The 27,364-nt window shown below is 44.0% G+C and overlaps 1 protein-coding gene across 5 annotated transcripts in view; it reads left to right on the forward strand.

The window, feature by feature from the left end:
• Positions 1–9,868: 9,868 nt before the first annotated feature.
• Positions 9,869–27,364, forward strand: part of CCDC150 (coiled-coil domain containing 150) — a 61,214-nt gene continuing 43,718 nt past the window's right edge. For all 5 annotated transcript variants that reach the window (XM_077830493.1, XM_077830491.1, XM_077830492.1 and 2 more), the window contains exons 1-8: positions 9,869–9,960; positions 10,148–10,317; positions 10,577–10,797; positions 10,926–11,104; positions 12,829–12,897; positions 15,596–15,712; positions 22,446–22,575; positions 26,906–26,949. In XM_077830493.1, coding sequence (XP_077686619.1) covers positions 10,172–10,317; positions 10,577–10,797; positions 10,926–11,104; positions 12,829–12,897; positions 15,596–15,712; positions 22,446–22,575; positions 26,906–26,949 — 906 coding nt within the window. In that variant the 5' untranslated portion in view covers positions 9,869–9,960; positions 10,148–10,171. The remainder of the gene's footprint in view (positions 9,961–10,147; positions 10,318–10,576; positions 10,798–10,925; positions 11,105–12,828; positions 12,898–15,595; positions 15,713–22,445; positions 22,576–26,905; positions 26,950–27,364) is intronic.

The following is a 27,364-nucleotide window of genomic DNA, read 5'->3' on the forward strand; positions in this document are numbered from 1 at the left end:
TGAGTAATAATTCATTTAAACTACAATACAGAACTGTATTTCCTGCACGCCTCAGAAGCAGTGCAAAGGCTTGGGGGAGTCTGGGGTAACAGAGGAGCTGAGGGAAAGGGAAGTAGATTGCTGGGAAGGCGCCGTGTTGTGAACTTGAGGGCTGTTTTGAGTATGGGTGTGAAAAGTATGGAACAGGGTTTTTTGTGGGGGAGTGAGGGGGGACTGTTAGGGAGCTTCCCCCATGCAGACCCTGGCTGACCCCTTGCCTCTCCCATTCAGTCAGGCACATCTGCCCCTGTCCCCATGTGTTCCTGCACCCCCATGTGTTCTTGCACCCCCTGTCCATAGGTGTCCCTCCACCCCCACTCTCCCCATCTGGCCCTGAACCCCTCCCCGTGGCCCTGTATCCCCTCCCCATGTGTCTGTGCCCCACCCAGCCACTCCCCTATCCCTATGTGTTCCTGTATCCCCTCCCACACCATAATGTGGCCCTGCACCTCCCTCCCCCGTGGCCCTGTGCCTCCACTCCCATTCAGCCCCTGCCCCAGTCTGTCCTCCCCCACTAGCCCTTATGAGCCCATCTGACTCCCCAACAGTCTGTCTCCTGACCTGGCCTGACAGGCACTGTGAAGAAGGCAGGCTCTCTTCAGCCACTGGCCAGATTCTGTCACCACAGTGCCCTCTGGTGGGCAAAAGGTGGATCAGCTTTTTTCTGCACAAAAAATATTAAAATATGCATGACTTATTAATTATGCATGCACACACTAGTACAGAATACCCCCAGGCGTAATATAGCTTTTGCATATGGCGGGAATCCTTGGCTCCCAAACCACCTTGTGGAAAAATACTGACATCCCAAGATGTTTAGAGTCATAGCAGCCATTACTTATAGGCTGTTTGGAGCGTTCTCAGGAAGGCTCACCAGGTGGGAGATAAGCTTCTCCTAAGGCCTATTGTTCTTTCTAATGGTTCATTGCACTGAATAGGCCCTTCCCAACCATCTGACTGAAAGCATCTTGCCTAGTAGGCATTACCCAGGTGTAACTACATTTGAAATACAGCTATACAGTCAATATTCATAACTTCAGATGAAAAATGATACATGCATATAAATAGGATAATATTCAGTAAATCATAACTTCCCAGTGACCCCTCACATGACTTATCTTGAATAAAATGCATAATTATGCTATAACCATATCATAATAATATCACTGTGAAGAATATGGGGTGCATGTCACACCTCCCACTCCACAAAGGAGGCATTTGCCTCTGAAAAGTAAAAGGGTGAAGAGTTTGTACTGTCACCATTGGGCACTGAATGGCGAACCCCTAACGAAGGTAGTGGGGTCAGACTGTCAGCCAGGTTAAGTCAGCCATGTATATCAATGAAGGCATTGGAGCTATGCTAATTAAAGAAGCTGGCCCATTGTCAATTTAGTAGTAAAGGAGCTTAGAGCTAACCTTCTTAGCCACAATAGTGTAGATGTGCCATTTAACAATAAAATTCCAAAGAGATCTGGTTGAGTGGTTGAATTCCAAAAGCTATTCCCTTTTACTGTGACAGTAAAATGAGACAGATAGTTTGTTTAAATGATGTGGAAGTAAGGTAGTACAATATATCCAGATTAGAATAAGGATTATATTATACTAAAAGGTACCAAGTTATGTTATTGTCTCAGAAATAACAATAGAAGCACCAATTCTGATATCAATGTAAAGCAGGAGTAACCCAAATTAAATCTGTGGAGGCACACTGGAATACCATTAATAACGGAAAATAGTTTGCCTTTCTAACTCCCTCAGTATTCTACACAGAGGTTAAAAAAAAGTGAACTACCTGCAGAAGAAATCTGAGTATCATGAATAGAAGTAATTCATAGAGCTGAAACCTACTGTCACTGAAATCAAGGGGAGAGATTCTCAATTTACTCCAATGGGATCAGGATAGGTCCCATACTTTGTAGGCTGGTCAGACAGAAGCCAGCTGTTTGATTAAGGCACATTTCTTAGATATTGAGTATGCCCTTGGTCAGGTGCCCTGTAGCCTAATTGGCTTCCAAGATCTAGACAAAGGGTTATTTGAAATCAATACACCACTTAAGTAGTTTTTTTAAAATTGGATTTCTTCCTGGAGTGACTGAATTTATTAGTCTGCTATAAATAAAGTGCAAATTAAAATTACCTCATTTTCCTATAAAGTTACCATATTTCAGACAGAAATTGTTGGCTGTTCACTGGGAAATTCCTTGATCTCAGCATTTTGCTAAATTAAATATACTGACCAAAGGAACCTTATGACACTGTTGAAAACATGGTCAATTAATATGTGCTTATAGGAATGGATTTTAAAAAACGTTAGATTGGACAAGACAGTTTAGTGGATTAGTTTGGGTGTCCTGAAGAGCATACTTCAGCTAAGCAAGTCGGTCTTCCGTTGTGTAACTCCACAGTCTATGCTCTCCTGTATAACAGCCACTGCCCCCCCCCCCTCCAAACACACACACACACACTTCCTGTGTTTACTTGGATGTAACAACTATTACTTTGCACTATAAGAGAATTTTTTTAAGATATGAGGTCTGGGAAGAGCCTCACTGGGTGTGTCTGCAAAGCAGCAGGGAAGAGGCTGACACACATTTCCCCCAAATAACTAACACAAGGAGTACGATTATCCTTGAAAGGAAGAACGTCATACATGACCTATATAGAATGTTTAGTTTCAAACATTTAAGTTTCATATTAAAACAAAAAAACAAGGGTGGGGGGGAAGAAAGCAGAGCCACATTATGGCAAATTTAAACTGGAGATTTCTTATATGCCTAAAAAGTAAAAGGTAAGCCCATACTGCAACATTCAGATCCAGATTTCAAACACCTCAATGTCTGCAATGGCTCAGATCTGGGGTTTTTATATAGGTCTACTGTAAAAATAAGCACATCTGGATGTGTATACTTTGACAAACTCAAAGTTCAGGGTTGTAGGAAGGGGGTGGTTCTACATTTTTTGATTGAGCTCCATAGTGGTGCTGGGGGGGGGGGCGGAGGGAAGAGATTTGAGAGAATGCAACAGGAAGGAGGAGAGATGCTATTAGGTGGTCTCAGTGTGCTCCCCAGAAAGTAGGGAGAAGTCTGACTAACTTAAAGACCTACTTACTACTGTCACAATTAAAGCTTTGAAGAATATTCCATTTCGACAAATATTTTCTGTATTCCCCGACACCATTAGAGATACTTGCCTGCAGACAAGATACGATGTTGTTGAGTTTGTCTGCTCCTACTGCTTATGTAATGCCAACAGACCCCAGGGATCTCTGGAGCTTGGTGCATGACCATCTACCGTATGAGCTAAAAGCCAACTGGCTCTTAGCTAAGGCCATAGAGCAGACTAATTTTATCTAAGTGGCCGTGGTGCCACTAGATGGGACAGAACACCAAGCCCAGGAGGTGTGTGGGTTACACATACGCCTCACTGCCAACATCAGAATTCGTTACCTGAGATTATATTATGATGTTACAACCTACCTTCCAGTAAAATAATGGATAAAAGACATAATTACATTAGATTACAACCAGTGGTGAGCTGGAGCCGGTTCGCACCGGTTCGCGCGAACCAGTTGTTAAATTTTGAAGCTGGTTTAGAACCGGTTGTTAAAGGAGTGGGCAAACTCTGGCCCACGGGCCACATCCGGCCCGCAGGACCGTCCTGTCCGGCCCGCCTGAACTCCTGGCTGGGGAGGCTCCCCTGGCTTTGAATCCCTTTTTAATTTTTACTCACCTGGCGGTGCTCCGGGTCTTTGGCGGCACTTCTGCGGCGGGTCCTTCCCTTGCTCCGGGTATTCGGCGGCAATTCGGCAGCAGGTCCTTCAGTGACGCCGAAGACCCGGAGCAAGGGAAGGACGTGCCGCTGAAGACCCGGAGCGAAGGAACCAGCTCTTCAGATTTTGGCAGCTCATCACTGATTACAACTAATCTTAGCGTCACAGGGCACTCTACGCACCACTAGATGGTACCTCCTCCTGGCCACTGTGGGATTAGCTCTGCACAGCTGACACCCCTTCCTGTGGTTGCACCCCATTTCTCCACTGCTCTCTGTCTGCAGCCCCTCTCTCACTCCAGGAGTTGCTGCTACTGTCCCTCCAGCCTGGTCACCATACGGTTTACCCTTCTGGGGTATTCTTTCAAAGTCTCTTTTCACCCACAGTGGCAGGCAGCCCTCATGCCTGCTACCATAACTGAGCCACTCCTGCAGTGACACAAGCAGTCTTTCAGTTCACTGCCCTGCTGGTGTTATTTCCTCCATGGCCAATAGGGGAACCCAGGCACACCTACTCCAGGTTCCAGCTCAGACCTCTAATCAGCAGAGAAGGTCTACTCCCCTCCTAGACCTTCCAGCTACTTTCCCTGAGCTTTCCTGTGTGGCTGGCTTCTCCCCACACCCTCTGTGTTTGCCAGCTCCCAGCTCCCTCCTCAAGAAGTAGCTGTGGGCTACTTACTTCTGTAACCTCCAAACATACCTCCCTTCCTTCAGGAAGTGACTACAGCAGACTTCCCTAAAGCCCCTATCTGCTGGGAGCTTCTGGGCTTTGTAAAGGCCTCTCTTCTTCCCTCAGAAGTGAGCTTCTCCAAAGTAGCTCCCTCCACACAATTTAATTGTCTGATTGGGCTCACTTGGCCTAATTAAGCACTCAACGTGGTGAGTGCTCGAGGTGGGGGCAGCACGCAGAGCCCCATGCCCCACCTAGAAGCTGGGCCTGCTGCTGGTCACTTCCAGGGTGCAGCGTGGTGTCAGAACAGGGAGGAACTAGCCTGCCTTAGCCAGGCAACACCACCAACGGGACTTTTAACGGCCCAATCAGTGGTGCTGACCAGAGCCACCATGATCCAGTGCTTTACATTCTGCACTGGATGTACTGTGTCATGACCCGCAGTTTGAAAAACCACTAAAGTGAAGACAAGCAGCTTATGTTTGATGTAATAGAGAAGGGAGAAGCCAGTAGGAGGATAGAAAGAGGGGGTGACATGGTCAGAGACAAGCTAGGAAAGTGATTTTATAATATTTCATAACTGACAACATGCATCACTCTCTCCTAAAGTATCAGTTATTAGCCATTGCAGCATGTGAGACTAGATGGACCATCTGATTCAGTTTGGCAGATTTTATTTCCATCTACCAGCTTAAAAAAAAACAACAAAAAACCCACATCATTCTTTCCTACCTCCCAAGTGAGCAGAATGCCACTTGCCATTAGAACTGAGTGACTTTATAACAAAGATTGTTTATCAAAAGGGGGTTAAACCGGCAAATAATTAGGGTTCTCTTCCTCTCAGCCCACCCAAAGACAATAGTTCTAGGGTGCTGGCAAGACTCCACCTTGAATACAGAGTTCAGCTCTTGGCATTTAAATAATAGAAAAGAGTAGACCAATTGGAGGGAATTTAGAGAAGAGCAACAAAAATATTAAGAGAAAACACGATTTTATATATGCAGGATAGATTAAGAGGAATATATATGATTATCAGATGCACAGGTAGATACTGTATAGGCTTTGCACACAAGTGGAGACTGATGTTGAGAACACAAGTTAAAGAAAACAACCCTTTATTACTGTCGAAGAAAACAGAGTCTTCGTTCTCAGCGTGGTTGTAACAGATCAGAGACAGTTTATTCTCAAGCAATTGCAATGAGGGGAACTACACACATGAGCAGGGATCTCCCTTACTCCAGGTAGGACTCCAAAGATAAACAATTGAGGCAAGCCTTTATACCTTTTTGCGACAAACAATAATGATCACAGCTGCAGTTTGTTTATACATATTCCTACCTACTATCTTATTTTTCTCAATCAATTCTGCTACAGTCTATATTCAATTTTAATCAAAGCAAGGTCAAAAAACATCTCAGACAATTTTCCCAGCGCCTAGCACAAGCCCCGCTTCTACAAATCTTGCGTTATTACCAATAAGGTTAGCCTATCTAATACAAAACTCTGGCCTAACACAAAATTGACTACTATGCTTCCACACATCACAGGGCGTTGTCTCCTGCATCATCTGTGCAGAAGAGCAATTTTAAATAAATAATCACAGTTTCAGGCTCTTTTAAAGTCTGAAGAGAAACTCCATTGTGCAAGGATATCTGAGGCTGCAAAGTACATCAGACTGCTTCATCTCAGTCCTCACAGTTAAGTGCTTTGATCAGATTCTTCTTTTGAGAAGTTTAACATAGATAACACCACTGACAGGTTGATTTATGCTTTTTACTCCTGCAGTTTTGATTTGATGTAACTCTGGCACAGCAGTTTTTGAAAGGAAGATCAATAATATGAACAACAAGTTCAGCTCAATCATTTCTTTTAATGCAAACTAAATTGGAAATCTGTTTGATCTGTTTATTATAAAATTAATACTGTGCCTTCAGGCTGAGATATCTTTTGTCAAATATTGTCCCCATAGAGCAACTTATGAAAGGATCTACATATCAGTTGCTCTTTTTATATGTACACCTCAGGTATATGCTGTTCTTCTGTATAAGGGGAATTTTGCAAACAAAAAAAATTAAAAATTCTGCACACTTTTTAAAATCCTGCAAATTTTATTTGTCAAAATAACACTATATAATCATGCCAGTTTCAATTATTTTGGTAATTTATTTCAAAATACCTGTCAGCAAGTATGTGTGTAACAATACAGACATACACAAAAATTGCCTGAAGAGTAGAGAGTTAAAGAAACCCCTAAGTGTACTTCAAGGCTGTGTACCAGATTGGGTCCCATTCAAAAAATCAGGGAGGGAGGAAGAGAAGGTGGGGTGCCCACCTTACAACTTTTAGCTCAGGCTTTCAGTGGTTAAAGCAGTCACATGGGCTGTGGGAGACCTGAGTTCAATTCCTCCCTCTGCCAGAGGAAGAGAAAGGATTTAAACATGGGTCTCCCATCATCCCTCAAGAGAGTGCCCTAATCACTGAGCTATGGGATATTCTGATGTGGGGCTCCCTCAGTCTCTCCTCTTAAAGCTGTTCCATTTTGAATAAATAACTGAAGAGTCAGTAGAGCAGGGGAGACTAGATCCTCAGTCACCCATATCCCAGATGAGTGCTCTAACCACAGAACTAAAACTTACAAAGTGGGTGGCACTGCTACTACCTTCTCCTCCTCCTCCTCTGGCTGTTTTGTGGGTAGTTCCATCCCTGCCTAGCTCATTCTCACAAGAATGAGCCACCTGCCTCCTGGAGAGGGGTTCCCAGACATGAATCATTAGGAGAGACAGGCACTTAACTCCAGGCTGCAAGGAGGCACCTATCTCCATGAGCAGAGGAGAGATTAGGTCATACCCCTGTTTTCAGCATCACCCTTTGGTTAGCTTAGGTGGCTTCTTACCTAGGGTGCTGGCTTTTGTTGATCGCATTCTCAGGCACCTATCTCTCCCCATTCATTGTGTCAGGATCCTAGGCAACTCACACAGGCTTTGTGAACTGTAGTATTGTTCCTGTGATTTTTTTAGGCACCTAAAAGTTAGGTGTTGTCAAATGTCTGCGTCAAAATGTCTAAATCCCTTTGTGAATCTAGCCCAGAAGCATTAAATTAGCAAAAGCCTTCTAGTAAATTTTCATGTTAAGATTCATCTATCTGGTTTCTTTTCATATTGCTTCCGAAGGGTAAGAGCACAATCACAGTGGAAGGTAGTGGTAAAGATCGTATCATTTATGAAACCTTAAATTGAAATCATTAACAGAAACACTAGAACAATTACTAATTATCCTACTTAAGCCTTCTTTTGTATTATGACAGAAAAGTAGCAAGTCATTTGCAGAATTAGTCTCTCCAATAATTACCATTAAAAAATTATCAGGAACCATCCACAGGTATAGATTCCACATTCAAAACAGTGAACGTGATTTAAGTACTCTATTTGCAACTCTTATTTCTGTACTTATGATTTCTGTAGTATTTGATTTAATTTTTTTTATTATTCTTTTCAATATTAGTGTATAACCACCATTTTCAGTTATGCAAGATATTATAAGATGCATAGCCATCTCATTAGGACTATTGCTGTTTTTTCTGCTGTCTGCTGCCTTCTAGAGATAAGATTCAATTAATAAAATAATAGCACTTTACACTTCTATAAATGCATGTAATCCAAAGATCTCAAAATTCATAACACCTTTTTGTAGGAGCTAAGATTGTATCTATTTTACAAATAAGGATGTTGAAGACCAGATGCCTCATAGTACCCAAACTCGTATTATCTTGGCCCATGATAATAATTTGCCTGGGACCTGAAGGAGATACATAAATCTGCATATAAATTGACCTAAATGCTTATACTAAACATTTATACAAAACACCAAACTATTTCTTGTAGTGTAGTCTTCTGAATAGCTTAATAGAAACTGTATGAGATATCATCAGTAAAAATCTGCAAATAATTAGTTCTTACTTCAACCAGCTTCTACATTGATAGGGTGTGTTCACAGACCATATTTTATGCAGGGGTTAGCAAAAACACACAAGTCTAAGCCTAATATATTAAGAAACTGATTACAGATAACATTTCACCCTCAGAGATGTTCCAGTAAGCTTCTTTCACAGACTAGATTCCTTCCTAGTCTGGTCCCAATCCTTTCCCCTGGTACAGTCCTTGTTAGTTTCAGCAGACATCTTAGATGAAAAACAGGGGCTTTCTCATGACTGGCAGCTCTTTGTCCTGTTCCACCCCCTTTTATAGCTTTGGCACAAGGCGGGAATCTTTTGTCTCTCTGGGTCCCCACCCCTCCTTCTAAATGGAAAAGTACCAGATTTAAGATGGATTCCAGTATCATGTGACACGATCACGTGCCACTGTAAGATCTCATTCTTCATTATCCATGGGCTGGCCCACAGGTACACAGGAAGGCATGCAGGTTAATAAACCATTTACAACCAACTGTAGTCAATGGGAGCCATCAAGATTCTAAACTACCATTAACCTTTGCATAATTACAATAGGACCTCAGAGTTATACTTAATATTTTAGTTTCAGATACAAGACTGAAACATTCATACAAATAGGATGAATATATTCAGTAGGTTATAACCTTTGTAATGATACCTTACAACAGACCTTTTGCATAAGGCATATTCCAATTACATCATATTCACATTCATAAGCATTATAAGGTGTCTCCCCCTTTTTGTTGTGAAAGACAGATAACTTTGGGACCAAATGAGTGACATCCCTCAGAATGAGGAGGGCAACTGAGATACATTATGAGGTGGGACAAAAAAGATGATACCAATTTTGCAGATCCCAGCATTCAAAAACTGTGAGGTTTGGCCCTCCCCAAACCCCATGAGATAGTGGGGAAAAAAATCCATGATATGTTTTGTTTTCTTTTTATTTCCCTTCTGGGTTTTGAATCTTTAGGAACCACATTTTCAAGGGTTTTTTTTCTCTACACCCAAAAGGGCTAGAAACAGACTTAAAAAAAAATGAAAGCTGAAATTCTTGTGTACTCTTATCACTCTAAGAGCTGGAGCTTAAAACAAAAAAACTCAAATTTTGTGACAATCGGATTACTCACAATACCTGGAAACTAAAGCATCAGGTCACCTTGAAGGCCATACAGAACGAGAACCCATAGTGCACTGCCAACCCTCACCTCTCACCACTAGACTAGGCTGGCCCACGTTGTTCTATGCTGGAATAGAGAGAGACCGAAACTACATATCCCGGCATGACCCGCTCCACCCTGGTGAGGTTCATTGCGCGTGCGCCTCCGGCAAAAAAAATCCCAGGTGCCTCCCCGACAGGCCGACACCGTTTAGCTCCCTGTCTGGGTGGAGCACGAAGGACTACAAATCCCAGAGCGCAGCGGGAGTTAGGGTCGCGGCGCGTGCGTAGAATGGGGTCCGCTAAAGCCGCGGGTCGGTTTGAAGCGGGGGAGGAGCTCCATGGAAACGGGGCCGCGAAGTGTCAGCGAGCGGGGTAAGGCTGGCCCGGGGGGAGCTAGAGCGAGCCCCCATCGCCCGTGGGGCCCGGCAGCTCCCGCGGGGGGAAGGGCCGGGCCTGGGAGCGAAGGGGTGGCAGCCAGTAGGCCTGGGAGTGGCCGAAGCCGGGCGCCCGGCTGGTCGAGCTCTTCATTCACCCTGCGACACGGCCACTTCGCCCCCAGGTAGCCGCTGGACGCGGGGCAGCGATGGCCAGGCCGCCCATCGCCCCCATGAGCGTCGGGGCCACAGCGCCCGAAGCCTTCGCCGTGCTCCGCCAGAGGATGAGCGTCGTTGAGGAGCAGACCAGCGCGCTGGCGAGAGACCTAGAGATGCTGGGTGTGAACGGACAGAGGTACGGTTGGGACGGATTGTCCGGGTCCGTCTTTTCCTGGGGAATGCGCCATATTTGTTGGTAGTCCCTTTTTCTCTGCTTGTTCCACTTTTGTTTCCGAGTGAGCTGGTATCTCGGCGTCTCTGGGGAGCAGAAGTTGCTAGCAGAGGCACATGTTTCATGCCGCTGGAAAGTTTCTTGCTATGCCTGATGGCTGCAGCAAGATTACCAAAAAAAAAAAAAAATGATATAAATGGTGCCACATGTTCTCTTCTTTCAGCCTTGATCTCTTCCATTCAAAGCCCTTAGAGACACCTGGGAGCCCCCAGCCTGTTAGCCCGGTTCGGGCCAGGGTAGCCTTTGCAGGTGAAAGTGACATGCTGTGGAAGAACTGTGAATCGCTCGTGAATCGAATGTGCCGGTTGGAGAGTGTTGTGCAGACCTTGAAGCTAAACCTCTTCCGGCTGCAGACTGAAAAGGAGCTGAATCCCAAGCATGCAGGTACAGACAGTAGAAAGCTGGCTTTTGTGTTGGTAGCAGATTTCTCATTCTCTTTCAGCCCTTCAGATGCAATTTTTTCTGCATTTCTTTATAATGACCATTTTTGATCCTCTCTTGCTATCTGGCAGCGCATCTTGAACAGCGTATGAATGCAATGCAGGAGGAACACTTGCAGGAACTGAAGGTTGTGCAGCTAGAGGCAATGAAGTTGCGCCAACAGCTAAGTGAAGCAAAAGAGGATGTAGAAAAGGCACAGGAAGAAGTTCAAAGATTAAGTGCTGCTTTGGAAATTGCCACAGCAACTAAGGTACAGGAGCTGGCTGTGAGTGTGCATGGTGGTGTGCTGAGCTAAGTTCCTTCTAAGCTGCGCGGCCACGAAGCTGCTGATTGAGCCTCGTGCAGGGGCTCAGGGCCATGGCGGGGGGAGATATCTCTCCCCCAGCACGGACCTGCTGGTGTGGGGAGAGGCTCAGTCACCCTTCCCTGCCAGTCCCAGCATGGACCTGCAGCGGTGGGGAGAGGCACCCAGGGGTGAAAGTAATTTAAAAATCTTACCGGTATGGAAGCCTGGCTCTGGGCCCCTGGAAGGGGTGGGGCCTTGGGTGGAAGGGGTGGGGTGGGGATGTGTCAGTCTTCCCCAGCCAGCTCTTCAGCGCTGCCCAGGCTGCACCGCCCGACGGTTCGGTGGCAATTTAAAGGACCCAGGGCTCCAGCTGCTGCGGCGGTAGTAGTGGCGGCTGGGAGCCCTGGGCCCTTTTAAATTGTTAGGTGCCGGGGCAGCTGCCCCTTTTGCCTCCCCCCTCTTGGCAGCCCGGGGGGCAGAAGAGGAAGTGATGTTAAAGCACTGCTGCGGTGGCAGCGCTTTAACGTCGGCTGAGTACAGGCCCATCCCAGTGACCACTTCTTACCGGTAAGCTGTACCGGCCCACTTTCATCTCTGGAGGTGCCCCTCCCCTTGGGCCCCAGCATGGACCTGCCCTGGACTTACTGCAGCTGGGGGAGAGAGGCCCCACCCTCAGCCCGGCCCAGCCTTGCCAGAGCTGCTGCAGCCAGGAAGAGGCGCATCTTCCCCAGCCCCGAGCTGCCGCAGCGAGAGAGAGAGCTGGGGGAGTCCTCTCTCCCACCGCAATCCTGGGGCAGCCTGCACCCTAAACCCCTCATCCCCAGCCCCACCTCAGAGCCTGCACCCCCAGCCAGAGCCCTCGCGCCCCCCCACCTCAACCCTTTGCCCCACCCCTGAGCCCCCACCACACTCCAAACCCTCGGCCCCACCCCAACCACATGAATTTTTGTTACATTCATCAATATGAAGATGATGTGTCACACATCACCGCCATATTGGTACAATAACAAAATTCATTCCGCATATGGGTGGGAAAAATTAAAGGGAACACTGGTGCTGAGAGTTGTAGTCCTTGAAGAGTGTCTATACTGATTCCAATACTAAGGCACTGGTCTTTAAAGGCTGCCAACTTTGAAAATGAAACTCTGCTTTGAGGTGCTGGGAGGTTAGGTATGTGTGATTAGAAATGGCATTGTGTGGGTGGTGCTGTTTTTGTTGGAGTAAAAACAACATCTCATCTTTGTGAAGGGGACTCTCTGGATCCAGCAATAAATGATGGTGATAAACTGAGTGTGACTTGGGGGGGGGGAAAAAAACAAACAAACCACCCTGTATTTTTAACCCCTCAAGAATTGGGGTTCTCCACTTCCAACTCATGGATTGCTAAGCACATCTCCATTTTTCTGTATACTCTTTGGGTCCCACAGCTAGGCCTTTCAGCTGAAGAGGACTGGTCTGGAATCTGTTATCCTATCTTCTTAATTGTCTTAAGTGGTTGCTGAAAAGCAATGCAAGGTGTTTTGTCTCTTTAGAGCACCAGACTAGAACTAGGAATCAAACCCAGGTCTCCGCATGGCATGAAATGTAAAACATGCATGGGTTACTGGCCAGCCTGGTTTTGAAATACTCTTCAAAGTTTTGCTGCAGTTGTGAGGCATAAATTATTATTTATTATTTGTCCTTTTTAGACAGATGTAGCCATTGCAGCAGAGGAGCTGAGGACAACAAAACACATAATGAACCATAGACTTCAGGAGGTAAGCACAAAAGAAGGTTAGAAGGAAGAGTGAGGTGATAAGATTTTTTGGGAAAAGCCTGGATGGTGATCTGGGTATGAATCTATGAAAACCAGGAATGGAATATGCACATCTGAAAGAAGGCTGCTGAGCATGCCTCGATCTACAAACCTAAGACAGAATGTCCTTCATGCAAGATACAAAAATGCGTTAGTTGACGTTACTAACAGAGACCTGAGTTCCATGCTGTGGAAGTAGGTTTTACCCTTCGCTGACAATCTTCTGCTTCTTGTGGTCATGAAGAATGACTTTATTGCATCCAGAATGGAACTGGTGACTTAATGTCTGCTACCTAGTGAACAAGTTGTAGCAGATACCTTGTTATGGACTAATTAAAAAAATAGAGTGCAGACATGAGGCATCTTATTGTCCTCATGAAGTAGGGTGTGAGCTTCTGCAAAGCAGCCTAATCCTGTTTGAGAATGTGGGTTATGTCCCTTATGTCATTTAATAACTTCTCAAGCCAAATGAGCAGCAGTTCTGAAAGACTTAAAAGGTGTCCTGATCTTGTCTTGGCCAGAAGGATGCTTGATGCAATATGCAGGCCGCAGTGGTGTTAAGCCTTTAGGGAACAGAAAGGATGTGAGGTGGGTAATGGAAGCAGTTGGTGAGATCATGCAAATCACTCCGTCCATGGGGAAAATGGATTTCCTCTCCCCTCCCCCCCCAGCCCACCTTGCTCCATAAAATGGGAGGGAAAGAGAAGATGACCCCTCCTAAGTTCAAAAAACCATAAATGCCTCATGGGAGTGCCAAAAAGCTAAGTGCTTTTTCTCACTGTTCTTGAGACCCTAAAGCCGTAGTTGTCAAAACCTCCAACTACAAATACAATGTGGATACTCTTTGTCAGCATAGGTCACACTGAAAACTTAATCATAAAAGTGAATATCAAAGAAAGTAGTACACTTAAATGTACGTGAGCGGCTTCTCTGACTTCTGGTGTGGACCACCTTCCTTCCCATTCACAATCACACACAGAACAGCATCAATTGATGATTGAGTCTCTCTGTAGAAACTATAACTATTACTTTCCTGGCATTCCTTTTTTATATATTTTCAGCTTCTTTTAATGTTCCTTAGTAGCTGGAAAGAAGTAAAGTTATCACTGTGTGTGACTGGCCAGATCTCCCCAGACCACTGGTACAGAGATTTTTATCACTCACTTTCATTTTAATTATTAAATAAAATCCTCTGTTTTTAAAAATAGTTGATATTGCAATAGAACTTTCAGTTTGCTGTGCCGGAGAAAGGCAGCAGGTCTTGCAGTAACATTCAGGTTCAGCTTGCCCTGAAGTACACATGGCCCTTGTTATAAGCAATGCATTTAGGTACTTGTGCTGTACTTACTGGAGGATGACAGATCTGAAGCATCATGTGGAGTCTCTTCAGATAATAGTAGTCATTATGCAACTTTAAACATTTCTGTTGGTGTGTATCTGATGCTCTCTTCTTATAGTTCACAGAAGAAGCAGAAGTATCTATTCCCAGATACACTAGCTCACATGATTATCACTCAGTATTTTGGCAGTACTCATGACGGGGATGTAGCTAGGCCCTGGTTCTAGGCCCCATTTCAAATTGGTGCTGGTTTCTCTGCAACAAACCAAAAAAAAAGCCTCTTCTTATAGCCTCATTTATTCATATTTGTCCCTGGGAATTCTCTTCTTATTATAGGCCCCTTATTAGTAACTCGATACAAATGTCTTTAGCAAAATCAGGCTTCAAAGTAATCTACATGTTCTGTCAACATCACCTGGAGATAAGAGAAACTCTCCTGGGTCCTAGCTTTTCCTGGGGACACCAGAGATTAGAATCACCTGTTGGATAGGGTCAAGAGCGTACCTTATGTGATTTGCTTTTATAGGAGGTTTTACACTGAATGTGTCTAAATGTTTCTAAAGCTTGTAGTTCCAGATACAGAAAGCTTTAGATTCAGCTTTCTATATCTGGAATTGGGTTTCCGGGGAAAAGAGCAGCTGCTTAGTCCTTATTGAATGGCAGCTATCCCTTTTAGTGATGAACCCAAGAGTCTCGTAGTAACAGAGTATGCTACTCTGCAAGGAATTGAACTTCGGGTCTTGAGTGTGCTGTGAAGACAATATGCCTGATTTCTAGTCTCAATTACAGTGATAGACAACTGGAATTGCTCTGATGTGAGAACAAAATCAGGCCCACTATGTTTGCTCAGTCCTTGCAGTAGAAGAAGTGTCTCATATCTGCAGTGACTCTTTCCAACACATTCAGAAGCAATGTTGACTCAGTTTAGAGGAAGACAGACACAGCAGGGTCTTGGATGGAGGAATGGTAATGTGGCACAAGAGCAGTGAGATTTGAGGCAGAGAAAATAGTTGGGTCTCTGAGCACACTGTAGGGAGTAGAATTGCCACGCTCAGTAAACACAAATTTTGGTCCAGGTGCCAAATCTGTCTGGTTATTAATACATTTTCCATGGTTGAATGGGTTGTTTGGTATTGCTTCCTTGCTTTACCACTTCCATGAAATACTTACTCCATAGTGTTATATCTCGTTTAGCAGATCACTGGATATTACTAATAAGGGTTGCTTTGCTGTATTGAACCCCTATCTGCTTCATTAATCTTCAGGTTTTTATGGCTTGGTGCTGTCTCCAGCCACATACCCAGTGTTTTGTCTCTTATAGCTAAGGGAGCAGCTTTTCCAGGAGGCAAGCCTGCGGGAGTCTTTGGAGGAATCCCAAGCAACCATGCTGCAACGTGTGCAGGATATGGAGATAACAGTGGAGGCAGAACGGGAACAGGTTGGAGAAGCACAGCACCTCTTCCACTTTTCCTTTGTCTTTTTTTTTTTTTTTTTTTTTTGCCTCGCAGGAAGAATAATAAGAGGTTGGAGTGTTCTTCCTAGAGAGCAGTTAACATACCTTTGTAATCACTTAGCTTCAGTATGCAAGGTGCGGAAAATGGAATCTTGATTAAATTTTAATGAGGTGTTAAAGGTCTAAAAGTTGACAAGCAATTCAATATGAATGCTCTGCAGAGAAACAGACCAGCAACTGTGAGATCCAGCAAAAGTAAAAATAAAGCAAGCAGAAAGTCCTGCAGCAGAGTGAGGGCAATTAAGTTTATTGCACTGAATGTAGCACGTATGATTACCTGCCTTGCGGGTAGATGGCATGTGTGCGCATTCAGTGTAAGCACCTCATGGTCCGAGGACACAGTACAGGCTCTTGAGATCGGAATGGCTGAACTGGAGGAGCTAAGGGGGACAGAGATGTACATAGATAAGACTTCCCTGGACACAGTAGAGCAGAAGTGAAGGGAAACATTCCCATAGTTGGGATCCTCCTTCAGGATGATTTCATGGTATACTCTCACAGTGAGCATAACTCTCTGGAGTGGGGATGCCTGTTATTAGGAAGAAACAGGTAATAGTAATGGGGGATGCAATTATTAGAAAATATAGATAGCTGGGTTTGTAATGACTGGAAGAACCGCACAGTGAATTGCCTGCCAAGTGCAAAGGTTACAGACTTCTTGCAATATCTATACAGACTTATGGGCAGTTCTGGGGAGGAGCCGGTGGTCATGGTATATGTAGGTACCACTGACGTAGGGAAAGATAAAAGAGGCCTGGAGGCCAAATTTAGGCTGTTAGGTAAGAGATTAAAATTCAGGACCATCATGGTAGCACTCTCTGAAATGCTTCCAGATAGGCAGAACTGCAGGGTCTCGGATGGTGTTGGGAAGAGGGATTTAGGATTATTAAGAACTGGGGAACCTTCTGGGAATGGAGGAGCCTGTAGTGGAAGGATGGGCTCCACCTAAACCAAAACAAAAAAACCGATTACTGGCATGTAAAATTAAAAAGGTCATAAAGTTTTTAAGGTGAGGGTAAGCCAACAGGTGCAAAGATGCACAGAATTCGGACAAACCCATCTGATTTATTAAAGAGGATACTCCATACCTAGTAAAGAGAACAGGATAGAAGCTGATAAAGTAGAGGTAAGGACTGAAGAAAAACAGTCAAACAAAAAAAGAGTACTATTCAATTACACGACTTGCAGGCAGTCAATTAAATACAGTAACTCCTCACTTAATGTTGTAGTTATGTTCCTGAACAATGTGACTTTAAGTGAAACAATATTAAGCGAATCCAATTTCCCCATAAGAATGAATGTAAATGTGTTAGGTTCCAGGGAAATTTTTTTTTGCTATACAGTACAGTACTATAGTTGGGAGGTGCTCCCGCCTTACCCCACACAGGCACAGCCCACTGGCACTGGAGACAATGAGGCAGGCAAAGAGGCTGAAGGTGCTGTAGGCTAGAAGAAGCAAGTTGTGCAGCAGCAACGGCAGCTTCCCCTACTGTGCAAGCACCAGGGGCAGGGGGCTCAACCCTTAGCCCGCCCACTCGACCCCTTCCCCCAAGTCCCCACCCTTAACCCGCCTCTTCTTCCCCCCACCTCCTCCCCCTTTACTCCGCACGCCGTGTCCTCCCTCCCCTGCCTCCTGTCCATGGCAATCAGCTGGCTTGCGGCGTTCAAGAGGGAGGGGAGAGGAACGAGGACTCGGCCCGCAGGCTCCGCCTCCCTCCCCTGCCTCCTGAATGCCACAAGCCAGCTGATTGCAGCGGGCAGGGGAGGGAAGAGGGAGGCTGCACGTGGCGTCCTTGCTCCTCCTCCTCCCCCCTTCCCCCCCCCCCCCCCGCGGCAATCAGCTGGCTTGTGATGTTCAGGAGGGTGGTTGGAGGAGCGAGGACTCTGAGCACAGCCTCTCCCCTGGCTCCTGCCCACAGCAATCAGATGGTTTATAGCATTCAGGAGTGGGGGGGAGCCTGCGGGCCGAGTCCTCGTTCCTCTCCCCTCCCTCTTGAATGCCGCAAGCCAGCTGATTGCCACGGGCAGGAGGCAAGGGGGGAAGGCGCTGATCTGTGGGGTCTGCCGGTGGGCGGGAGGTGCTGAGGGGAGGGTGTAGAGGAGCTGATGGAGGGGAGCGGGGGCTGCCGGCTGTGGACAAAGCAGGCACCCAGGCGACGTTATAGCAAAGCATTGCACAACTTTAAATGGAGCATGTTCTGTAACTGAGCAGGGATGTAAGATCGAAACGATGTTAAGCGAGAGGATGTTAAGTGGGGAGCTACTGTAGTAACAAATTTTATAAGTGCTTGTATACAAATGCAAAAAGTCTAAATACTAAGATGAGTGAACTTGACTGCCTGGTATTAAATGAGAATATTGATATAATAGGCATCACAGAAACTTGCTGAAATGATGATAATCCATGTGACATAATTATATCAGGGTATAAAATATATAGGAATGATAGAGTAAGTTGCACTGGTGGAAGAGTATCAGAGGGGTAACCGTGTCAGTCAGTCTCTATGCATCTGAAGAAGTGGGTTGTTTACCCACAAAAGCTTATGCCCAAATAAATGTTAGTCTTCAAGTTGCCACCGGACTCCTCGTTGTACTAGTGGAAGAGTGGCATTATATGTGAAAGAAAGCTTAGAGTCAAATGTAGTAAAAATCTTAAATGAATCAAATAGTGTCATGGTATCTCTATAGATAGAAATTCCATGCTTGAATAATAACCGTAGGAATATACTACTGACCACCTAACCAGGATGGTGACCTTTATTGTGAGACACTCAGGGAGATTAGAAAGGCTACACAAACAGAAAACACAGTAGTAATATAAGGAATTTCAACTATCCCCCTATTGACTGGGAATATATCACCTCAGGATGGGAGGCAGAGAGATAAAATTTCTAGACACTGTTCATGACTGCTTCTTGGAGCAGCTAGTTCTGGACCCACAAGGGGAGAGGCAATTCTTGATTTAATTCTAAGTGGTACACAGGATCTGGTCCAAGAGGTGAATATAGCTGAATCACTCAGTAACAGCAGCCATAATGTAATGAAATTTAATATCCTTGTAAGGAGGAAAATACTAAAGAAACCCAGCACAATAGCGCTGAACTTCAAAAAGGGGAACTACACATAACAAAGAGGTTAGTTAAATGGAAATTAAAAGGAACAGTCGCGTGTGAAATGCCTGCAAGCTGCATGGGAACTTTTAAAAAACACCATAATAGAGGCTCAAAACTATATGTATGCCCCAAACGTGTAAAAATAAAATAAAAAAAAATAAAATGTAAGAGGACCAATAAAATGCCACCATGGCTAAAAAGCCAAGTAAAAGAGGGCTAGAGACAGAAAGACCTCTTTTAAAAATTGGAAGTCTGAGCCTAATAAGGAAAATAGAAAGGAGCAAAACTTGGGCAAGTCAAGTATTGCCAAAAAAAGAATTTGAAGAGCAACAAGCAAAAGGCACAAAAACGAACAGCAAAAAATTGTTTACGTACATGAGCAGCAGGAAGCCTGTGGCACTACTGGACGATTGAGGAGATGAAGAAAGCACTTCAGAAAGACAAAGCCGTGACAGAGAAGCTAAATGTATCAGTCATCATTGCAGAGGGTGTGAGGGAGATTCCTGCACTAGAGCCATTCTCAGGAAATATCCCAGATTGTGGTGTAAATAAAGGAGGTTTTGGAATAAACTGTTTAATTAAACAGTAATAAGTCACCAGACCCAGCTGGTATTCACCCAAGAATTCTGAAAGAACTCAACTATGAAATTTCAGAACTACTAACTGATGCGGAACTTCTCTCGTAAATCAGCTCCTGTGGCAGGTGACTGGCGGATAGCTAATGGGATGCTGACATTTTTTAAAAAGGCTCCAGAGGCGATCCCGGCAATTACAGGTCAGGAAGCCTAATTTCAGTAACGGGCGAAGTGGTTGAAACTATTGTAAAGAGCAGAATTATCAGACACATAGGTGAACACGATTTGTTGGGGAAGATCAACATGGCTTCTGTAAAGGGAAGCCATGCCTCCCCGCTCAGAATTTTTGAGGGTGTCAACCAACATGTGAACAAGAGTGATGAAGTGGATATAGTGTACTTGGACTTTCAGAAAGCCTTTGACACGGTCTCTCACCAAAGGCTCTTAAACAAAGTAGGATATCATGGGATAACAGGGAAAGTCCATGAGACTGGTTAAAAGATAGGAAACAAAGTGGGGTGGGGGAATAAATGATCAGTTTTCACAGTGGGAGAGAGGTAAATAGCAGAGTCCCCCAAGGATTTGTACTGGAACCAGGGCTGTTCACTATGCTCCTACGTGATCTGGAAAAAGGGGTAATCAGTGAAATGACAAAGTTTACAGACAATACAAAATGATTTAAGATAATTGAGTCCAAAACAGACTGTGAAGAGTTACAGAGGGATCTCACAAAACTCAGTGACTGGAAAACAGAAGGGCAGATAAAATTCAGTGTTGCTAAATTCAAAGTAATGCACACTGGAAAACATAATCCCAACTGTACATACAAAATGATGGGATCTGAATTAGCTTTTACCGCTCAAGAAAGATCTTGGTGTCATTGTGGTTAGCTTTCTGGATACACCTGCTCAATGCGCAACAGCAATCAAAAAAGCAACAGAATGTGAGGAATCATTAGGAAAGGGATATATAAGACAGAAAATATCATAATGCCACTATATAAATGCATGATACACCCACACCTTAAATACAGCATGCAGTTCTGGTCACTCTATCTGAAAAAAAAAAGATATTAGAAGTAGAAAAAGTACAGAGACGGGGGGTGGGGAGAGAGAGAAGATGAGGGGTATGGAACACCTTCCATTTGAGAAGAGATTAAAAAGATGGGGACTGTTCAGTTTAGAAAAGAGACAACTAAGGGTGGGATATCTCAGAGGTCTATAAAAGCATAAAGGACACGGGGGGAAAATTATTTACCCATTCACAAGGTACAAGAATCGTTGGTCACCCAATGAAATGAATAAGGCAGCAGGATTAAAACAAACTTCTTCACACAATGCACAGTCAATGAAACTGATGAAACTCATTGTCAGGGGATGTTATGAAGGCCAAAAGTATAACTGGGTTAAAAAAAAAGTTCATGGAATATAGGTTCATCAATGGCTATTAGCCACTATGGTCAGGGATGCAACTCCCTGCTCTGGGTGTCCCTAAACCTCTGACTGCCAGAAACTGGGACTGAACAATGGGATGGATTACTTGATAAATTCTCCTGTTCTGTTTGTTCTCTCTGAAGCATCTGGCACTGGTCACCGTTGAAAGACAGGATACTGGGCTAGATGAACCATTGGTCTGACCCTGTATGGCCATTTCTTATGGAAGGCCTCTGTATGTATTGTGGTTTTATTAAGGAATCTACACTGATATTCATGATATCAACATGAAGGAAGTTAATTATGACTGGTTTATCCTAAGTTTTCAGCTGGCAATTTCTCTAATTTTAGTTGAGGGTTTTGGGTTGTTTTTTTTTTGTCTTTTCAATATTATCAGTGGTACAAATGTTTTCAGTGTTTTATAAGTAACTAAGCAATATTGAACATTAAAAAGAAATATGCATAGTAGTATCAGCTAGCAAATACCAGCTTTCTGCTAGAAAACAACATTTCTGAAGATATTCCATAGAGTTCTTAAACCTTCTGGAGTAACAATGTTTTCCCCATGAATTCCCACAATAACAAAGGTGGCTTTTGGTTCACAAGTGCATTTGCAATATGAAGCCCTTGTGAAGCACGAGGGAGGTGAATGCAGAGAGAGATTTGGTTATACTTCAGATAATCCAAAAAAAAAAAACCCAAGCAACAAAGGCTGCCTAAACATTTCTAAATCCACAGCACTTGCAACAGGACTACAAACAACAAAAAACCAGGTGTGAGATTTATTCATGTTTAAATGAATCAAATGAGCAAACACTGATTCATTTATGTATTTTGTCAATCCTGGGAAAACAGGTTTTGGGCTGTCAAGCATCTGCTTAATCTCTGTTCTTTCAAGGTCCCTTCTGCTGTCTCTGGAATTGTTCAGCATACTACTAGTAGAAATTTCATACTTTCTTCTTTTCCTAGCTTTTGTGAATTATCTTAATATTCTTGTAGACTTCAAGTTGTACAGGAAACTAACAGTGAATGAGCAAAACAAGATTGGATTAAAAGGAGAGAAAACGGTTTAATTTAATTCATCCCATGCTTTCTGATGTTTGTATTTATCACAATGTCCTGTTTTGATAAGTAATGCGAGAAGAGACAGAATGGTTCATACGTTCAGACCTTGCTTACTTAACAGTCTGTTTTCAGTGGCAGATCCACAAAGCCTGTCTTTCTGTGATCCTTGTTAATACAATTGCAGGCCACCCTGCTAATTTGATTTCACTTCTCTTATAATATGTGTTTTTATTACCTCTAGCTCCACCCCTTTGCATAAAGTAAGCAGGCAATCGGGATCCTTTCTACAACCTCTGATACCCCACTAACTGCCCTTTGTGATTCTTCTTTAAAACATTATGCTTGAAACAATCTGATTAGCTTTTTCCTCTCCAACAGGCTAACTTTTTGGATTCCGAAACTTGCTTAGATTCTCATGTTTTTATAAAACTCTATATCCCAGAGAAAATCTGATTGTGTGATATCCCTATAGGTACAGGTGCTGCAGCAGGACTGCCATGGCCTGCGCAAGGATGTCCAGCTTGCCCGAGAGAGGTTACAGAAGGAGGAGGAGAGAACTGTACAGCTGGGGCAGGAGTGTACACAGCTGAAAGCTGACCTGGGTATGATAGCAGGTCCTCAGCTAGGATTGAGTATTGCCTTTTTTATTTTCAGTTTTCACCAAACAAGTTAGCAGTGATTGGACCACTAACATAGTGAACATCAGTGTAAATGGGGTAGGATCTGAGGCCAAAACAGGAAAAGAATAAGTTAAGAATTACTTAGACAAGTTAGATATCTTCAAGTTGGTAGGGCCTGATGAAATACATCCCAGAACACTTAAGGAACTGGCTGAAGAGATTGCTGAGCCATTAGCAATTATCTTTGAGCACTCCTGGAGGACGGAAGAGATCTCACAGACCTGGAAAAGGGCAAATATAATATCTATCTATAAAATGGGGGAGAAGGACAACCCAGGGAATTATAGACCAGTCAGTTTAACTTCGGTACCCAAAAAGATGATGGAGGAAATAATCAAACAATTTGTAAGCATCTAAAAGAAAACAGCGTGATAAGTAACAGTCAACATGGATTTGTGAAGAACAAATCATGGCAAATCAACCTAATATCCTCTTTTGACAACAAGCTGGTGGATGTGGGGAAGCAGTAGATGTGATACATCTCAATATTAGTAAGGCTTTTGATATTGACACACTTGACCTTCTCATAAACAAACCAATGATATATAGCCTAGACAAATCTACTGTAAGGTGGGTATATAACTGGTTGCAAAAACAAAACAGAAAGTAGTTGTCAATGGTTCACAATCAAGCTGGAAGGGCATATCGAGTGGGGTTCTGCAGGGATCTCTCCCAGATCCAGTTCTATTCAATATTCTCATAAATTATTTGGATAACGCACAGAGAGTACACTTGTAAAGTTTATGGACCATACCAAGCTGGGAGAGGTTGCAAGCGCCTTGGAGCACAGGATTAGAATTCAAAATGATCTGGACAAACTGGAGAAACGGTCTTAAATAAATAGGGTGAAATTCACTAGGACAAATGCGAAGTACTACATTTAGGAAGGAATAGTCAATTGTACAAACACAAAATGGGAAATGACGGCCTCAGAAGGAGTACTGCAGAAAAGGGATCTGGGTGTTAACTGGATCACAAACTAAATGAGAGTCAACAATATAATACTGTTGCCAAAAAAAAAAAAGAAACGAACATCATTCTGGGATGTATTAAACAGGAATGATTTAAGCAAGACACAAGGAGTAATTCTTCCACTCTACTCAGCACTGATAAGGCCTCAGCTAGCGTGCTGTGTCCAGTTGTGGGCACCACACATTGGAAAAGATGTGGACAATTTGGAGAAAGTCCAGAGGACAGCAACAAAAATGATTAAGTCTAGAAAATATGACTTATGAGGAAAGATTTAAAAAAAGGAGTTTGTTTAGTCTGGACAAAAATAGACTGAAGGGGGATATGATAAGTCTTCAAGTATATAAAAGATTGTTACAAACAAGAGGGTGATACATTGTTCTCCTTAACTACTGAGGACAGGACAAGAAGTACTGGGCTTAACTTGCAGCAAGGGAGATTTAGGTTAGACATTAGGAAAAACTTCCTAACTGTAAAGGTAGTTAAGTGCTAGAATGAATTACCGAGGCAGGTTGTGGAATCTCTGTCATTGGAGGCTTTTAAGAACAGGTTAGACAAACACCTGTCAGGGATGGTCTAGATTATACTTAGTCCTGCCTCAGTGCTGGGGACTGGACTAGATGATCTATTGAGGTTCCTTCCAGTCCTACATTTCTATGCTTCTGATTTGTTAGCTCTGCAACACCTTCCCTACCAGACAGCAGAGGCTTGAGTGACTGAGGTCCATCATTTCAAAGCTGGTAGGGTCCTCCTGATAGGATACAGCTATATTGGCTAATGGGAGGACTGCTGGTTATGAGGTGATGGACTCTTGAAGAGACTTCTCTTGGCTTTTATCTGAAGCTGCTGAACCTTTTCCTAGCTGGAGGAAAGTGGCTGCAGTAATAATAGGGAGAAGGGAATAGAATGATAGCAATTTTCTTAATGGATTTAATCAATGTGAGTCTCTTTCAGAGAAGATTTGAGCTAGTGCGTAATCATAGGACTTCATTCTTGAACTGATATTTGGGTATTATGCTGGTTGCTAATGACTTGATCTTTTGGAGCTATGGGCAGAGGTATAAGTTAGCACAGCATGAAAAGTTTCCTTACCACTTTTCCTTTAGATAATTTGGGAGATGCTGTGAGAAGCACTGTGATGCAGGGGAGGGATTTAATGAGGAACACAACAGCCTCGTGGAACAAAGATGTCAGTGCATGAAAATTTAGTTGATCTGATCAGGAATCCCTGCTTCAGTGAAGTAAGTCCGGTGGAATCTCCACCCAATTCCAAACAAAAGTTACACACTTGCAGAATGAAAGGACCATTCCTCCTGGTATCTGCTATTTTTCTTTAAAAATAAAACAAAAAATAAAATCCCTGGCCCCCACCCCCAAAAAATCCTCAATATTGCCTAAGTATTCTTCCTAGGGTTCCTTCCTTCAAGACCTGTCTGTTCCAGATTCTAGTTCCTTTTGCCAGAGAGCCACTCCCTCTTTCTTTATATTCAGGATGAAATTTAATGACCCATATCTGCCTCATTGAGACAGCAATAATTAACCTGCAGCTTGATTAAGGGTTCCAGCACCCACTAGGAGGATATGAAAACAGGAGAATCTTGCCACCCTGTTATAGTAGGATTGAATGGGTGGGAGAGACCTCTCTTCCTGTACAAACACAGAACAGTTTCCTTTTCCCCAAACAAAAATCCATCTATTACCCAAGTGCCAAATTTAGGCTGAAACTTAATGAATTTCTAGTATGTACTAAAGGATTAAAACCTGGTACTTGTCACCAGTGTTCCCTTTAAATTTTCCCACCCATGTAAGGAATGAATTTTGTTGTGTGCACCAATATGGAGGTGATGTGTAACACATCACCTCCACATTGGTGCACATAACAAAATTCATGTGGTGGGGTGGAGCCAGAGGGTTCGGAGTGTGGGAGGGGGCTCAGGGCTGGGGTAGAGAGTTGGGGTGGGAGGTTTCTGTCTGGGGGTGCGGGCTCTGGGGTAGGGCCAGGGATGGGGGCTCAGGGATAGGGTGCAGGATGTGTGTGAGGGCTCGGTGGAGCTGGGGCTGAGAGGTTTGGGTGCATTGGTGCTCCCTGGGGCTATGATGGAGAGGACTCCCTGCAACAGCACCTGGGCTGGAGGGGAGAGGTACCTCTACCGCAGCTGTGGCAGATCCAGGCTGGGCTGGGTCGGGGCCAGGAGAGGGGTGCCTGTCCCCCGGCCGCGGCAGGGCTGGGTTGGGGGCAGAGTGCCTGTCCCCCAGCCGTAGCAGGTCCGGGACCAGGCTGGGTTGGGGCCAGGGGAGGGGTGCCTGTCCTCCCAGCAGGGCCAGGCTGGGCCAGGAAAGGGGTGACATGGTAGGTCCGGGGCTTGGGGAGTGGCATCTCTCCCCAACGGAGCCCTGAGTGCCTGTGCAGTGCTTAATAGGCATCTGTGTGGCCATGCAGCTTTAGAGGGAATTTAGCTTGTCACCTTGTACTTTGATCCCTTTCCCACAGATTGAATTAGGAAGAAATGAAATGGCATTTTTCATTTAACATTTTTTTCTCTAGCTTCTCCAAAGGGAGTTTGCTTACCTCTGGGGGAAAGATTCATGCAGAAAGTAAAAGTAAAATTATCCTTCTGATTAAGGCTTTCTTCCTTTGTTATTTGAAATATCTTTTGGCTGACCTTTCCAGATTGTACTTTGGATGTTGTAACCAAGAATCTTTGATTGGCTTCATTTTTATATTCTTTTCATTCATGTACCTCTCATCCTCTTCACCTTTGTCAGTATCTCGTTCAGAAGCAGTGCAGAACTGGAAGAGGCATGTTATACAGATAGTTCATTCAGACCAACACAAGTACATTCTTTTTCTACCCTGTATGTGTTTAAACTAGGGGCCTGAGCTTTTAGACACAAAAACATATATGGTATTGCACATAATTTGTGTGTACAGTTGCCACATCATTCAGGTTATGAGTACAGCTACCCAGGATGCATGTGCAATCCCAGCCATTGCATGGATGAGGGAGAGGTACAATTGTATGCTTTCCTCTTTAAAAAAAAAAAAAAAATGTAGTAGTCTTGCCTGTGATTAACAGGAAGGAAGGATGTGCTCGACAGTGACCCTGCTGAAAGGTTAGATCCATCAGTAAAAGTGTTATCAGACAGAGCAGCATGTTTATGGAAATCTTTCATATTTGTTCCATATTCAGTTACCTAAGCAAGCCACTTTAATTAAGAAGGTGACATTTTGATTTACAACCGTATAGTTTCATGGCTTTGTTTTGATTTTGCTCTGCCTTAGATTCCAGAAACTGCATCATTTCCCAGCTCAGTGAAGAAGCAAAAGTAAGTTGTAAACAACTGTTGGAGGGGGAAAGAGTTGATTTTTCTCCTTTTTCTAATGTAAGAAGCAAAATACCACTGTACCTCAGTCCTGACCTGCAGGCCCTCTGTTAATCCTCTCATGCTAACCTACTGAGGAGGGCTTTAAACTAGGTTCACCGGGGGAAGGAGACCAAAGCCCTGAGGTAAGTGGGAAAGCGGGATACCGGGAGGAAGCACAGGCAGGAATGTCTGTGAGGGGAGGGCTCCTGCCTCATACTGAGAATCAGGGGCGATCAGCAGGTTATCTCAAGTGCTTATATACGAATGCACAAAGCCTTGGAAACAAGCAGGGAGAACTGGAGGTCCTGGTGATGTCAAGGAATTATGACATGATTGGAATAACAGAGACTTTGTGGGATAACTCACATGACTGGAG

This window comes from Eretmochelys imbricata, chromosome 11, assembly GCF_965152235.1.
Source record: "Eretmochelys imbricata isolate rEreImb1 chromosome 11, rEreImb1.hap1, whole genome shotgun sequence".
In the NCBI taxonomy this organism is placed as follows: Eukaryota; Metazoa; Chordata; order Testudines; family Cheloniidae; genus Eretmochelys; species Eretmochelys imbricata.